Source organism: Berghia stephanieae, chromosome 7 (assembly GCF_034508935.2).
Source record: "Berghia stephanieae isolate SIO BIC M18660-M18661 chromosome 7, UCSD_Bste_1.3, whole genome shotgun sequence".
In the NCBI taxonomy this organism is placed as follows: Eukaryota; Metazoa; Mollusca; class Gastropoda; order Nudibranchia; family Aeolidiidae; genus Berghia; species Berghia stephanieae.
In genome coordinates, this window is record NC_088366.1 from 27656825 (window position 1) to 27674989 (window position 18165).

Sequence of the window (18165 nt, forward strand, 5' to 3'; positions counted from 1 at the left end):
ACTCTAATTCGATTTGATAACTTTATTTATTGATTGATTTATTTTTTTATTTCATTTTATTTTTAGATTATTTTATTCATTTATCTTATTTGATTTATTTATTCTATCTATTTATTTCTTTAATATATTTTTTTCAATTAATATATTTGTCTATTCATTTATTGATTTATCTTCTATTTATTTAATTATCAATTCATTAATTCATTTATCTATTAACAATATTCATTCATTTAGTCGTTTCCTTATTGACTCGTTTTTATTATTTTATTTATTTATTATTTATTTATTTATTTATTTTTATTTATTTATTTTTTTATTATACATTTACTTGTTTGTTTATCTCTCTCTCTCTATCTCTTGTTTATTTCTTTGGTAATTGCAGGATGAGCTCCTTGTCAGTTGTATTCCAAGAAACCTGGTGGCAAAAATGAAGAAAAACTTACAAGACAACATGCGGGACCCTAAACCCAGTCTGTTCCACGATCTGTATGTGCAACGCTATGACAATGTCAGGTGAGAATCAACGCTGTTTCATGATTAAGTAATGATCGGGTTTTTTGTTTTTTTTTTTTTTTTTTTTTTTTTTTTGTTTGTTTGTTTTTGTTCATTTTTTTTTTGTTTATTTTTAAATGCTTATTATGCTTGTTATTTTGTTTGTTTGTTTGTTTCGTTTTTTATTTTTGTTTTGTTTTTTTTATTGTTTTTTTTTGTCGTTTTGGGGTTGTGTTTTGTGGGTGTGTGTGTGTGTGTGTGTGTGTGTGTGTGTTTTTTTTTTTTTTTGTTTGTTTTGTTTGTTTTGTTTGTTTTGTTTTTTTTTTTTTTTTTTTTTTTGGGGGGGGGGTCGGGTTTTTTTTTTGTTTTGTTTGTTGTTGTTGTTGTTTTGTTTTATATTATTATATTGTTAACAAACGTCTCAAAATGATATTATATCAGGGTAAAACCGATGCATAAAATCCACTTTAAACCCGCTTCTTACTAGGCATAGGAAAAATCGTTACAATCTTTACTCTCAGCAAATTTTATTTTTCATCCTGATTTCTTTTGATCACAAAATTGAAAGATTTGTTTGTTTTAGTTTTAAAATCTTGTCAATGCTTTATAGATCTTGTTTACCTAAACAAAATTCTGTCTAGCTTGAAGTTATTGCTTTCTTGTTTGAATGAAAAAAAAATATGTTTTTGTGTTTGGTGGGTGATAAGTTTCGAGGTAAATCCTGAAAATGGCTGGGAATGAGAGATTTAAGCTTAATTTATAAACTTTGAACTAAATGAAAAGAAAAGCCTGTAATATAGTGCAATATCCTCTAAACGTGCTCGAAGCGCTTTACAAAGGGTCCCTAGCCAACAGCAATACTTAACATATAGAACGAGACATGAAGCCTATTAGGCGATATTACAATTATTATCGGACAAAGATAACGCTGTTAACGGCCGGGTATTCATTTTAGACCCGAGTACGGTGAGAGAATGTGAGTAAAGAATCTTTTCCAAGGACTCAACTATGCGCCGAGCGAGGCTCGAACCCAGGACGTTCTAATCCGAAAGCGAGTGTCATACCACTTGACCACATAACCGCACACATCATTGAGGTTATAATTCTTGACTGACACAAATTTATTTTTCCTAATTCCACTTTAAACTAGCTTTTCATTATTTTGGACATAATGTCGAACTTTTGAAGTTTTCCAACGGTTGAGATCGTTTCGTGCTACATGAGTTTTAATAGAGTAAAATTAAAATATATAAAATAAAATAAAATTCCCTTTATTCATCCCACATGGGAAATTTTTATTTAGGGTCTATTCCAAGGGATGAATGGAATAACCCAGGCGTTAGTCACAGTGCAGCGCCACAAACTGATCTAGGGCGAGGTGATTTGCTATATGCCACACAACGCAGCGGGTATTCGAACTCGGTACCTTTCTAATACGAAGCAAAGACCGTACCGCTGAGCCACGCTGACTATGTAGATGACTGTGTGAATCAACCATTCATGAGACAGATTGCGGTTACATTTACCAAAGAAAACGCTGGCTGCAGGGGACTTTTTAAACCGTTATTCTGTAAGGTCCACATATTATTATGTTCTCGTGAATTGAATTGAAGCGCTTCTATTATTATTATTATTATTATTATTATTATTATTATTATTATTATATATTATTATTATATCATCATCATCATCATCATCATCATCATCATCATCATCATTATTATTATTATTATTATTATTATTATTATTATTATTATTATTATTATTATTATTATTATTATTATTATTATTATTTACCCATTCATATACAATATTTACGAGGTTGGTCACAAATCTGAAAACTTTAGAACAATATTAAGGTTTGGTTGACCGTGTAGCACTGTGATATGTGATGCTCGGACGTGTATATTTTATTGTCAGGTTTTTAGTACACACAAAAACTCACTCAAACCTGGGCAAGTGTGCTGAGCTGGGTGGTTAACCAAACTATTACTTTCAATAATTTTACCAATTTGGGGGGGGGGGAGTGACCGAGTGGTTAAGGCATTGCACTGTGATCGGACGGACTCGGGTTCGAGCCCCGCTTCCGGCACTTTCGTTTTTTTTCCCTTGAGCCAGATTATTAACCCCCGATTTGCTCACTTGGACAACATTGGTGATTCCTGTTGACATCAGACATCTTGTTTGATGAGTTATCTATATTCCTTGGTGGAATGCCTAGGCGACGATATCTTATGATGTTGTGGCGGAAAAGGCATAATTTTATTTTTTACCAATTTTAGATTAGCTTAAAATCACCAATATATGTAGATATATGAACTATTTGTGCAGGTTGTTTTTGTTTTTTATCTTTCCTTTGTTTAGCATCCTTTACGCAGACATTGTCAACTTCACACCCTTAGCCTCTGATTGTACAGCCGGTGAACTGGTGAAAATGCTGAATGAGCTTTTTGGACGGTTTGATCAACTGGCTAAGGTAAGAATTTTCCCAGAATAATGTTTGGAGATGAAGTTTATATTTTCCTTATATTTTGTAAAAAAAAAAAATAATCGTAGATTAATAAAGATGAGAGAAGATAGATTGAAATGATTCGGACATGTAGAGAAACGAGAGAGGGAGTACGTGGGAAGGAAAGTATTGGACTTACAAATAGCGGGAAAGAGGAAAAAGGCACGCCCAAAGACTAGATGGTGGTATAAGGTAAAGGGTGATATGAAAGAACTGAGTCTGGAGGAAGATGATGCGCTGAACCGAGATGCATGTAGATGTGGCATTCATTATGGAAAACCTGCAAACTGCGGGATAAGCTGAAAGCTACTGTTATAAACAGTAGTCTGCTTTTTCGGGGAAAAATTGTTCTATGTAAATTAAAGAGCGGACAACTCTTCTATTTCCAAATTTCAGATATTAGATTAATCATTTGGTATTGGGAAATAATGGTCAACATGGTATGTTTGATTATTTACTGCTTCTTTCTTGTGGGCCGTGATTCAAGTATAACTGTAAGCGGCACAAATTTTGAGTTCTTGGAATAGGCCATTTCCTCAAATTCTTTCACCGAACTCAGATGTACAATGAGTACCTGGCCGTTAACAACATTGTTTTTGTCATATTAAAAATATTATAGCGCCTTACATGTGTCGTGTCAAGTCTATCGTGTTAAATGTTGCTGTTGGTTTGGGTGCTCTTGCTAAACGCTTTGAGCATAGTTTAGTGGATAATGCGCAATGGAGAAATTCACATAGATTAATAGATTGTCCTTTTGTATTTTTTTAAAAATTGTGAACAGAAAAGCAACTGTATGCGAATCAAAATCCTAGGAGATTGTTACTATTGTGTGTCTGGGTTGCCTAACGAGGACAGTAAACATGCCTTGAACTGTGTCAGAATGGGACTCAGGATGTTGGATGCCATCAGGTGAGCGGGCAATGGCTTTGTGTGAAATTTAGAGTATTTCACCAGTATAAAGTTTCTTCTTGATATCTGTCTTTTAATCATTTTCTTGGATTGATACTTCTTTATTGGTGTCATTTTTATGAGCCTTTTTAGTTTTGCCAACATCGTATCTTGGGTCGTTCTCTTGTGAGTCAAGTCTTTGAGTAAGTATTAAAAGCCACCAGAGTTGTATATTTTTTTCTACCATCAGGGATCCATTGTCAGTGATAACTGAGATAATGAATTGTGATAGTGTGTGGTTTGTGTGTGTGTGAGTGAGTGAGTGAAAACTGATGTGGATAAGTGTCCTTGTGTGTTGCTTTGTCGAATACATTGTCTAACAATGCGAAATACATAAAATTTCAATAATATCATTGTAAAAATTACCCAGTAATCTAGCCTTCCTAGACTGGCGTCAATATGTACCACAATTAAGACCTGATTGCCGTCAAATATGCCATTGTTACAACACAGAAATTACCCTAAGACCTGATTGTCCGTCAACCATTGTTCAACACAAATTAGCCCTAGACGATTGTCCGTCAATATGCATGTTACACCAAAATTACCCTAAGACCTGATTGCCCGTCAAATATGCCATTGTTACAACACAGAAATTACCTAAGACTGATTGTCCGTCAATTGCCATTGTTACAACACAGAAATTACCTAAGACTGATTGCCGTCAATATGCATTGTTACAACACAGAAATTACCTAAGACCTGATTGCCGTCAAATATGCCATTGTTACAACACAGAAATTACCCTAAGACCTGATTGCCGTCAAATATGCCATTGTTACAACACAGAAATTACCCCTAAGACTGATTGTCGTCAAATATGCCATTGTTACAACACAGAAATTACCCTAAGACCTGATTGCCGTCAATATGCATTGTTACAACACAGAAATTACCCTAAGACCTGATTGCCGTCAAATATGCCATTGTTACAACACAGAATTACCCTAAGACCTGATTGTCCGTCAAATATGCCATTGTTACAACACAGAAATTACCCTAAGACCTGATTGTCCGTCAAATATGCCATTGTTACAACACAGAAATTAGCCCTATGACCTGATTGCCCGTCAGATATGCCATTGTTACAACAGAAATTACCCTAAGACCTGATTCCCGTCAAATATGCATTGTTACAACACAGAAATTACCCTAAGACTGATTGCCGTCAAATATGCCATTGTTACAACACAGAAATTACCCCTAAGACCTGATTGCCCGTCAAATATGCCATTGTTACAACACAGAAATTACCCTAAGACCTGATTGTCCGTCAAATATGCCATTGTTACAACACAGAAATTACCCTAAGACCTGATTGCCCGTCAATATGCCATTGTTACAACACAGAAATTACCCCTAAGACCTGATTGCCGTCAATATGCCATTGTTACAACACAGAAATTACCCTAAGACTGATTGCCCGTCAAATATGCCATTGTTACAACACAGAAATTACCCTAAGACCTGATTGTCCGTCAAATATGCATTGTTACAACACAGAAATTACCCTAAGACTGATTGCCGTCAGATATGCCATTGTTACAATACAGAAATTACCCCTAAGACCTGATTGCCGTCAATTGCCATTGTTAAAACAGAAAACCCTAAGACTGATTGCGTCAAATTGCCATTGTTACAACACAGAAATTACCCCTAAGGACCTGATTGCCCGTCAATATGCATTGATACAACACAGAATTACCCTAAGCCTGATTGTCGTCAAATTTGCCATTGTTACCAGAAAATTACCCCTAAGACCTGATTGCCGTCAAATATGCCATTGTTTACAACACAGAATTACCCCTAAGCATGATTGTCCGTCAAATAGCCATTGTTACAACCAGAAATTACCCCAAGACTGATTGCCGTCAAATATGCCATTGTTACAAACAGAAAATTACCTTAAGACTGATTGTCCGTCAAATATGCCATTGTTAACACAGAAATTGCCTATGACCTGATTGCCGTCAAATGCCATTGTTACAATACAAAATTACCCTAAGACCTGATTGCCGTCAATTATGCCATTGTTACAACAAGAAATTACCCTAAGACTGATTGTCCGTCAAATATGCCTTTGTACAACACAGAAATTACCTAAGACCTGATTGCCCGTCAATTCCCATTGTTACAAATATGCCATTGTTACAACACAGAAATTACCCCTAAGACCTGATTGCCGTCAAATATGCCATTGTTACAACACAGAAATTACCCCTAAGACCTGATTGCCCGTCAAATATGCCATTGTTACAACACAGAAATTACCCCTAAGACCTGATTGCCCGTCAAATATGCCATTGTTACAACACAGAAATTACCCCTAAGACCTGATTGTCCGTCAAATATGCCATTGTTACAACACAGAAATTACCCCTAAGACCTGATTGCCCGTCAAATATGCCATTGTTACAACACAGAAATTACCCCTAAGACCTGATTGCCGTCAAATATGCCATTGTTACACACAGAATTACCCCTAAGACCTGATTGCCGTCAAATATGCCATTGTTACAACACAGAAATTACCCTAAGACCTGATTGCCGTCAAATATGCCATTGTTACAACACAGAAATTACCCCTAAGACCTGATTGTCCGTCAAATATGCCATTGTTACAACACAGAAATTACCCCTAAGACCTGATTGCCGTCAATATGCCATTGTTACAACACAGAAATTACCCCTAAGACCTGATTGCCGTCAAATATGCCATTGTTACAACACAGAAATTACCCCTAAGACCTGATTGCCGTCAAATATGCCATTGTTACAACACAGAAATTACCCCTAAGACCTGATTGCCGTCAAATATGCCATTGTTACAACACAGAAATTACCCCTAAGACCTGATTGCCCGTCAATATGCCATTGTTACAACACAGAAATTACCCCTAAGACCTGATTGTCCGTCAAATATGCCATTGTTACAACACAGAAATTAGCCCTATGACCTGATTGCCCGTCAGATATGCCATTGTTACAACACAGAAATTACCCCTAAGACCTGATTACCCGTCAAATATGCCATTGTTACAACACAGAAATTACCCTAAGACCTGATTGTCCGTCAAATATGCCATTGTTACAACACAGAAATTACCCTAAGACCTGATTGTCCGTCAAATATGCCATTGTTACAACACAGAAATTACCCCTAAGACCTGATTGCCGTCAAATATGCCATTGTTACAACACAGAAATTACCCCTAAGACCTGATTGCCGTCAAATATGCCATTGTTACAACACAGAAATTACCCCTAAGACCTGATTGCCCGTCAAATATGTCATTGTTACAACACAGAAATTACCCCTAAGACCTGATTGTCCGTCAAATATGCCATTGTTACAACACAGAAATTACCCCTAAGACCTGATTGTCCGTCAAATATGCCATTGTTACAACACAGAAATTACCCCTAAGACCTGATTGCCCGTCAAATATGCCATTGTTACAACACAGAAATTACCCCTAAGACCTGATTGTCCGTCAAATATGCCATTGTTACAACACAGAAATTACCCTAAGACCTGATTGCCCGTCAAATATGCCATTGTTACAACACAGAAATTACCCCTAAGACCTGATTGTCCGTCAAATATGCCATTGTTACAACACAGAAATTAGCCCTAAGACCTGATTGCCCGTCAAAGATGCCATTGTTACAACACAGAAATTAACCCTAAGACCTGATTGCCGTCAAATATGCCATTGTTACAACACAGAAATTAGCCTTAAGACCTGATTGTCCGTCAAAGATGCCATTGTTACAACACAGAAATTAGCCATAAGACCTGATTGTCCGTCAAATATGCCATTGTTACAACACAGAAATTACCCCTAAGACCTGATTGTCCGTCAAATATGCCATTGTTAGAACACAGAAATTACTTCGATATTTAGAACGATTTTTAGATTATTTCCAATTAGTGGGTGAACTCTTTTCTCCTATTTTACGAACAAACATGTAGTTAAAAGTGATGTGAGCTACTGATTTTAGCTAAAAGACACACAAGATCCGCGAGCCAGTTATAACGTACCAACTTACAAAATTGTATAACCTTATACATATATAGTTCGATTGATATAATTAAGTAAGAACTTATCAGAAAAATGGCTGTTTAAAAACAATAAGAAAGAGCAGAGTGACGTCAATGTCGTCGTTCTTCTATAGGATTCCTGCATTCTTGAGTTTCGGAATTCATGACGTCCTTTGGAGTGCATGATGGGAGCAATGTCCGAATTGCAAATGACAAGAATACAAGAAATCTTTTATTAGATCCATCAGACGATTCTGATTTAGTTATATCTGGTTGAAAGACATTAAAACATAATTGATATCTACTCGGCGTCCGTCTTATTTGATTTGGATTAACCGCTTGACAGTTTGACGCCAGATCTTTATTTTTGGTAACCTAATATCATTACGCATTACTATATATAGAAATGGGCAGATTGGTATGCAATGGTAGGCTACTGATTATATTTATCATTGTCCATTCTCTATTTTCTCATTTTGACAGGAGAACTTTTACTGCACATTTTTTAAATATATTTTTAAAAAAAATGAACAGATAAATGTGAAAAATTATAATATGTAATATTTCCAGGAAGTTACCATGCTAAATGCGCTTCACGGTGTTTCATCTATTACTACAGTAGGTCATGTGGAACCCTATTTCCATTTCATACACTATCAGTCGCCTGTTAGGCGTCCATTTTTACAAACACTCTAACTCACTGTCAATTGCCAGGTACTCATTCATATCTGAGTCGAATGGAGTAATGTGTTTCTAGTGCCTTACCCAAGGACAGGACGTCGAGACCAAATTTTCCACGATCTCTTTCACCTATCCGGCTACCTACCACCCTCAACATTGCTTGACTTTTATGCCAAGACGAGACACATTATCGCTGAGCCACCAAGCTGCACTATAATTCAGTCACTTAAGATCCCCCCCCCCCCCCCCTTTACCCCACACCCATCCCCAGCCCCAACTACTTATCAGAAAGGCTTAAGCATGAGACTTCAAAGAACTTTGATTGTAAAGACTTATTGAATGTAGGGAACTATCAATATAAAAAGTATTTTATAGATAGTTCGAAGATGACGCCACTCAGGTCTTTGTTATTGTTTTTTTTTGCCATCCGCGTTTATGAATAATGCTCACTGAACTGTATTAACCCGACTATAAACGTCCATGGATACACACAGTTTTGTGTGTTGGTCCGTTATACTTCCGGATGGCAATGTTATGAGCTTCTTAGCCAAGCGCATACTATCTATAGTTCGATATATGAAAATAAAGTTTTCTGTCACATCCAGAAACAATGTTTTAACAGTGTGCAGCAGTTTAGAATTGAAGTTGTTTTAAAGTAGGTTATTATTTGTACTATTGTTAAAAGTTTATCATCAATTCACAGAGAGGTACGTGAGGCAACGGGAGTGGATGTTGACATGCGCATTGGCGTCCATACAGGTTCCGTGTTGTGTGGTGTTCTTGGAAGACGGAAGTGGCAGTATGACGTTTGGTCTGATGACGTCACCATAGCTAACCACATGGAAGCTGGAGGGGTCCCTGGGTAATATTTCGTTCTTCTCTGTTATTTAAGAAAGAATGGATTCGTTTAAAAGTGACTATTTTAGGTGATATTTCCATTTATATATTTTCTTTTTCATGTTTAATCAACAACAAACTAATAATAATTAACATAATATGAAAATGGACTTAGACTGCATGAAAGGGAAAGGAATATCAAAGAGGGTGATCTGGGTCTGGCTGACATAATCTGAGATATGAGCAAAAAGGAGCTAATAGAAGTAGAAAATGCGGTGTTTCTTTTTTACGTTACCCGTCAAAACCCGCCGAAAACCCGCCGAAACCCGACAAATTTATGGGAAGTAGACAGCAGTGGAGAGTGAACCTGGGACTTAGGGAAGTGCACACCATTGGGGAGTAAACCTGGTACTGGTTTCGTAAAAAAAGAAATACCCGTAGAAAATGTGGGTTTCGTGTTCTAAATTTAGCAATGACTATGAAAAATGTTTTTTTCTCTTTTTGAGGAAAATTTTTGTCTAATATCAAAGCCCTATCTCCACTGAGTAAAAATGTTTTTGAATTTTGAAAATCCATTCATAAATAAACAAGGTATGCAGTTTCAAAGGTGTCATTTATTTGGATGACCCGCAAAGAGGGAAAAAACGCGAAAATATGGGACGCTTTTTCGGAATTTTTTTTCAACCTTTGGTGTATCTTGCGTAATAAGTGGATTAAAAGATTGAACCTTGAAGAGCAAATTAGGATGGTGTTTTGTAAAATACGGGAAAAGAACTTGTCATATTCATATGAAATTTTACAACCAAAAAGAAGAAATGTTCATGTATTACCTTGTCAGCGACAAAACCTCCACGCCCGGTAGTTTTAGAAATATTTTACTCCAAAGAGTAAAAATCTATTTTTAACGGTTTTCTGGTAATCGCACGAGTTTTGTCGCTTGACATAATCTAAAATGACCTTTCTTCTAACTGTGTGCCAACTTTCAGTCATATTCATCGATAAACAGCGTCGTAATTAATTTTTTAAAATAGCATATACGAAACGGCTTCGTCCCATATTTTGTCGCGAATTTGGGCACTTCGTGAGCGAAAAAGAGGCCCAAAGATTTGTGCGGGATAGTCATTGCTACTAAATTACTTGTAACTTTACCCCTCATTAAAATATCTTTAAAATTTTAACTGCATTGTACTCAGACAAGATTGCTTTATACATCTACTAGAATTTTAAGGATTCTTTATAATTTTAAAAAACTTTGGACAACATGGATGATTCCTGTATACACCATGCGTATGTGTTGAGCGAAAAAAAGTACATATTTTTATTTGATGAATCGTGTTGGCGTAATGTTAAAAGCATAAGAGCTCTGCTAGGCTAGACGTCTTTAAGGAAGTAAACAATCTAATTGCTTTCACTATTTTGCCTCACGAATAATAGATTACTTGAAATGGGACTTTTTGTGTTTGATAGTGCACTCAAATAGATATTCATTAAACATCAATGTTAACTGTCTTTAAAAAATTCTTAGAACTATAAGGTCCAAGGGTAGCAGAGTCTGTTAGATTCGGCGGAAAGTACTTTGCGATAAACTAGCATCTTATCCAACGGATAACAAGCAATTGCTATTGTCCGTTTCACGCTATAGAAACTGTGATAAACTCCCGCTCTAAAGGGCCGAATGGCTCTGAAGGACTTAAGTAAGTAAGTATAATGTCCATGTAGTCGGAGTTATCTCTGTTTCTATAGCGAAAAACGGACACTAACAATTACTTGCTACCCTTTTAACAGGACATTAGTCTATGGCAAAGTACTTTCCGCCAGATCTTACGGACCCAACTACTCAATCACTGCTGGGTGAGCAGGGTCCCCTTTTTTGTAAATATTTTATCAACTGCCTTATCAAAACCTATTTGTAAATCCAGCTTTCTATTAAAATTGGGATTTTTGTCATTGAAATCATATGATCTTTTCCTATTCTGTTTGCCTAATTTTCTTCTGTATTTCAGTCGAGTTCACATCTCCAAACAAACACTGAATTTCCTAGAGGGAGAGTACAATGTAGAGGCTGGCAAAGGTCATGAGAGGAGTCCATTTCTGGCAGAAAACCAAGTGGAGACCTATCTGGTCGTTCCTGTTGAAAGAAGACATGTACGATTTATGCACTTGTTGTTGCTGTTTTTGTAGCTGTTGTTGTTGTTGTTATTGTTGTGTTGTTGTTAAGGTGTTTTGTTGTTTTTGTTCTTGTTTTTGTTGTTGTTGTTGCTGCTGTTCTGATTTTGCTGTTGTTGCTATCATTTTGTTGTAGTTGCTATTGTTTTTGTTAATGTTGTTGCACTCTTGGTGTTTTGTTATCGGGTCAAAAAACCTAATTTTCGATATCTCTTTAACATCGAATAATATTACCGTGTTTAGTTTCTGACAAGTATCACTTCAACTACCACGGTAAAGTTTTTATAACCAAAACGATTAAATACATTAATAAAGTAATCATTGTCTTGGAAAAATCAACCGAATCATTATTGTGACATAAATTCGGGATTTTATTATTGATGCAAAAGGTCAAAAAGTCCTTATATTACACACGCCTAGAGGCATTAAAGGTAGGACTAGATTTTGAGCTGTATATTTAACCTATTACACTTTCATTCTACACAGAACCACAATAGGAAACTGGGCAAGACTCGATACCAGCTGGGAGGAGGAATGAGAAAATCAGTACTTGTTGCAAAGTATCTGGACAAATGGCATGTTGATAAGCCTTTCGCCAATCTGAAGACTAGTTCTATGGTCTCCAAAGTCCTCAGTATTACGGTATGTTGAATTTACTTCACTAGGTTTGTTTTTTCTTTTCATTTGTTTTGGGTATTTTTGGATGTTGATAATGGTGGTGATGCTAATGATGATGTTGATGATGATGATGATGATGATGATGATGATGATGATGAGGATGATGATGATGATGATAGTGATGATGATGATTATGATTATGATGATGATGATGATGACGACGACGATGATGATGATGATGATGATGATGATGATGGCGATGATGATGATGATGATGATGATGATGATGATGATGATGATGATGATGATGATGGTGATGATGATGATTATGATTATGATGATGATGATGATGACGACGACGATGATGATGATGATGATGATGTTGATAAGGATGATGTTGATGGAGGAAATGATGGTGAGATAATATTGATGATGAGGATGGTGATAATATTCGTAGTGATAATGGTTTTATTCTGGTGTCATCATATCAAACAATATATTTCCACAGAGCCTTGCTTTGATTGATTCTAGTGTAATGATGAACTCATCCGGTATGGACCAAGGGTATGTATGGCTTTTTTTTTTTGGAAATGACTTTAGCTAGACTTAGGCTAGTTACAATGATTTTCCAATGCGATAGTCCTTGCTCGAAACAGGTCAACCGGTTACAGGTAGACCTTCAGAGCAATTGATAGTATGAAGATGACGTCACTCATGTCTTTGTTATTGGGGGGTTTTTTGCCATCCACGATAACGAGTAATTATCACTATAAAAGTTCATGGTTACACAGCGTTTTGTGCGTTGGTCCGTTATACTTCCTGATGGCAATGTTGTGAGATTCTTAACCAAGCGCATACTATCTATAGATCTAGGGCTCATTAAGCCGCAATTTATCCCAGTTTCTGTTCCGTTAATCACTTTATACACAATTTCAACTGTAAATTACCATTTTTATGAGACTCTTGTCCAGCGCATTGTTCTTAACGCTAGATCCAACAGTGGATGAACTGAATACCCTGGACTTTTGACGTTTCCTTTGCGTGTGAGGTCAGTGCTCTACCTCAGAGCTCATATAACACAGGAATTTTCTTTACTCTCGAACAATTTTGTTTTTGAAAAATGACTACCTCCTAAATTTTGTATATCACAAGATTGAAAGTTTTTTTTCACGGTAAAACATACTAGACACTATGTTGGAAAAAAATACGTATAGGAATCTACTTAGACGTCAATTGCTTTTGTGCTTGAGTGAAAAATAATGTATTTTTTGTGCTGGTAAGCTGTGAAGTTTTGAGGAAAAAAATTTTATGACCGGTAAGAGGAGAGTTAAACTCAGTATTCAGTTAAAAGCATGATGTTTATTCCGTATATGACTACTTTCTTGAGCCGATGGGTTACATATGTCATTGCATTCTTGTATAATTTTCCATATTGTTTTTTATTTTTCTATTTGTCTCTTGTAGTTTGGATCTCACATTCAAAAATAAAATTTTAAAACGAGCTTTTATACAGGGCAATATCAACAAAACGTGCTCAAAACGCTTTACAAAGGGTCCCTTACTAACAGCAAGTCTTAACATGTAGGGCGAGACATAATGCTTGCTTGACGATATTACAAGTTTTCGGAAAGAGACAACGCTGTTAACGACCAGGTACTCATAATTTTACTTATGAATACGGTGAGAGAATATGAGTAAAGAGGGGTTTTTTTCCCCAAAGACTCAGCTATGCGCCGCTGAGAGCGTGACTCGAACTCAGGAGCTTCCGATCCAAAGGCGAGTGTTATACCTCTAGACCACATAGCATGCCATTCAAACATGCATGGTCCAGTAATTTGTTATAACTTGTATTTTACATTTCTCTTCAATTGATTTTAGGCAGCTTTATATAATTCAACATCCTTTTTATTTCTTGACTTTTGATTACTACATTATCAATATATTTTCTTGTATGTCCACGCCATCAGATTAATGGGCACCACGAGAATTGACCAGGACGAAATCAATACCAGGCTGGAAGAAAGACTACACAACATCAATCTTAATAGGTGAATATGGTATAGGGCAACAGCAACATTGTCATCATCATTATAATCATCATCATCATCATCATCATCATCATCATCATCATCATCATCATCACCATTATAATCATAATCATCATCATCATCATCATCATAATCATCATAATCATAATCATCATAATCATCATCATCATCATCATCATCATCATCATCATCATCATCATCATCATACCATAATCATCATCATCATCATCATCATCATAATCATTCTCATTTTCATCGTCGTTGTCGTGGTCATTAGCATTGTTGTCATTTTCAAATCAGTCTAACCACACTGCCAGAGAAAATATTTTCACCATAATTTACCTGACCGAGAAAAAAGAAAACACATTTTCCCCATCTACTTCCTACGCAATCATTTCCTTCATCACTAATGACTAATTGATTCTTTTATGATATGTAAAGTCCAGATGAAATAAAGTCAATCCTGACAATAGCTTAAGAGGTCAATGATTCATGTCGCAAAATATTATATGTGCCAAATCAACCCAAACGGTGTTTTGTCAGATGAAGCGGACACTTTAAAAATAATTTTAAGCTTAATTTATAAGATATGAGTCAAATATTATAAGACGTCACTGATGAGAGAGCATTATGTTTTGTTTCTTCCAATTTTATGACAAAATACTCGTATTATTTAATTTTACTCGTATTTAATCATTGATTGATGTATTGACACTGACATCATGTTTCTATACTCAGTAATTTCGTTATCATCCTCGTCTTCATCATCATCATCATCATCATCATCATCATCATCATCATCATCATCATCATCATCATCATCATCATCATATTACATCTTATCACCATCATCATCATCATCTTCATCATCATCTTCATCATCATCATCAGCATCATCATCATCATCACCCTCGTCTTCATCATTATCATGATCATCATCATCATAATCATCATCATCATCATCATCATCATTATCATCCTCTTATTACATCTTATCACCATCATCATCATCATCATCACCACCATCATCATCATCATCATCATCATCATCATCATCATTATCAACAATAGCATAATGTATATAATCATTTATAAAGCCTAAGTCCTATTGCAGCTATATATGTGTTGTAAAAGATATTTTTAATGTGAATTTGATATCAATTATGTTAGAGTCCTATTGCAGCGATATATATGTGTTGTAAAAGATATTTTTAATGTGAATTTGATATCAATTATGTTAGAGTCCTATTGCAGCGATATATATGTTGTAAAAGATATTTTTAATGTGAATTTGATATCAATTATGTTAGAGTCCTATTGCAGCGATATATATGTTGTAAAATATATTTTTTAATGTGCATTTGATATCAATTATGTTAGAGTCCTATTGCAGCGATATATATGTTGTAAAATATATTTTTTAATGTTCATTTGATATCAATTATGTTAGAGTCCTATTGCAGCTATATATATATGTTGTAAAAGATATTTTTAATGTGCATTTGATATCAATGATGTTAGAGTCTAGGTAAAAATCTGACTCATGAATGAACAACACAAAACAAACGACGTTTCGGCCCTTGGCCTTATTAAGTAAACACAGAATACTTGATAAAGGCCAAGGGCCGAAACGTCGTTTGCTTTGTGTTGTTCATCATGAGTCAGATTTGCTCCCTTTAACTTTATCTCCATTTATTGACTCATTTAGGCACCTCTATATATTAATATATGGACAACGTGGCTCAGCGTTACGGTCTTTGCTTCGTTCCCGAGTTCGATCACCCGCCGTTGAGCTGTGTGGCCTTGAGCAAGTCACCTCGCCCTAGCTTAATTTGCGACGCTGCACTGCGGCTGACGCCTGAATTATTCCAGTCTTCACTGGGCCAAATTTTCCCTATGGTATAAATAAAGAGAATTTTATTTATTTATTATTTTTATACATAGAGAGAGAGAGAGAGAGAGAGAGAGAGAGAGAGAGAGAGAGAGAGAGAAAGAGAGAGATTGGTGTGGCCATGGTGAGATAACGTACTCTGTTTTCTTCTGGTACTTCCCTGTTTCTTTCAATTCTCATGATTATGGTATAATTTCTACACACAAATCAACAGCTTCAACTACAAAGCCCACAAGGATATGCATTTTTTGAGTCTGGCGTTCGTAGAGCCATCGTCAGAAAAGAGTTATTCATCCCTGCCTGACGAAATGTTCTTCTTCTCCCTCCTTATCGCGTTCATCATCTTTGTCTTCATCTTCACAATTCAAGTCATCATTTTGCCGAGGTGAGTTTGTCAGTTGCTTTTGGTCATTGCGTCTTTAATAGATGGGTGATTGGTTGACAGTGGTTGCAATGCCCTGGCTATGTGGTCTTGTGGTATATCATTCGATTTCGGATCCGAATATACTGGATTCGAGCCTCGCTCGGCGCATAGTTGAGTCCTTGGAAAAGACTCTTTACTCACATTCTCTCACCGTACGCATGTGTAAAATGAGTACCTGGCCGTTAACAGCGTTGTCTCTGTCCGAAAAAAATTGAATATCGCCTAACAGGCGTCAAGTCCCGTCCTACGTGTTAAACTTGCTGTTGGCCAGCGACCACTTGTAAAGCGCTTTGAGCACGTTTAGTGGATTTTGCGCTATATCAAAGCTCAATTCTTATAATGGTTGCTATGTCCTGGCCCCATGGTTGTTCCCTTGGGTTAGACGATTTTTACACGCATTATGTCGATCTACTCATATAGAATGAAGTAATACCCTAGTTGGTGTTCAAGTTTGTTGTAATTGTGCGGTTGGTGGATGGATGGTTGACAATGGTCACAATACGCTGGCCTCAGTTACATACATTACCTCACTCTAGTAATAATTATTTAGTTACAGTGAATGACATAATCAGTCGATGGTGAAGAGGTTTGAACTCAGATATTGCCACGTTTAATTAGATGGTCAATTATTATCGAAAATGAGTCTTTGTTATAAATGATTAACTCAACCCTTTTTTACATCATCGGGAAATATCAAAGCTAGTTAGAATTTCACTTCTAAATATTTTTTACAGCTAGTCAAGTTGAAAAAGTGTGAAATTTGAAAAAAGTCGCTGGATATCTTCACCATACATTTGACCATAACTTCATGAAAAATCGCTTGATTTGCTTCAAATAAAGATTAAAATGTTTTGGGGAGCATATCCTTTCAGAAAATGCAAAAAAGCAAATACAAAATTTTCACCTTCTGACGGATTATGTCATGCACTGACACTGAAAGAATACCATTTTATTGTTCAAGTTTGTTGTAATAATGGCGTTCTGGATTGTTGACAACTGTGGCAATACCTTGACCCCGCCGTTGTTTCCTTGGGTGAGACGCTTTTACACACATTACCCCACTCTACTCACATAATATGAGAGAATACAACGTTGGTGTTCGAGTTCATTGTAATTGTGGCACCAGTGAATGGGTGCTCGACAATAGTCACAACAATCCGGTCCCGGTGTTGTTTCCTTGAGTGAGGCGATTTTACATATATTATTGCCTCACTCTAATCTTATGTGAAAGAATAACATGTAAGTGCTCGAGTTGGGTAATTGCACCGTTTTGGCTGAGTGGGGTTGATGGCTCCCCCTACAGTTTTTCTTCTTGAACACATGTTGAAAATGGTGACAATTCTAGCAATAGTCTCAACCCGGAGTTGTTTCTTTTTTGGTACCTCACACACATCATTTCCCTCGAGCGTGAATGAAAACTGGGTATATACAGGGACGGATATTATTTGAGTGTCAGTCCAATAGAGACCCCTAGCAGTCAATCTGGTTCAATCTTGCCTGATGTTC

At 36.2% G+C, this 18165-nt stretch overlaps 1 protein-coding gene across 1 annotated transcript in view; it reads left to right on the forward strand.

The window, feature by feature from the left end:
* The window catches only part of LOC144976979 (adenylate cyclase type 2-like), a 116114-nt gene that overhangs the window by 62474 nt on the left and 35475 nt on the right, over nucleotides 1-18165 (forward strand). The window contains exons 7-15 of the mRNA XM_078921636.1: nucleotides 383-513; nucleotides 2857-2968; nucleotides 3783-3910; nucleotides 9379-9537; nucleotides 11516-11657; nucleotides 12165-12320; nucleotides 12805-12860; nucleotides 14264-14344; nucleotides 16450-16620. Of these exons, the coding sequence (XP_078777762.1) occupies nucleotides 383-513; nucleotides 2857-2968; nucleotides 3783-3910; nucleotides 9379-9537; nucleotides 11516-11657; nucleotides 12165-12320; nucleotides 12805-12860; nucleotides 14264-14344; nucleotides 16450-16620 (1136 nt within the window). The remainder of the gene's footprint in view (nucleotides 1-382; nucleotides 514-2856; nucleotides 2969-3782; nucleotides 3911-9378; nucleotides 9538-11515; nucleotides 11658-12164; nucleotides 12321-12804; nucleotides 12861-14263; nucleotides 14345-16449; nucleotides 16621-18165) is intronic.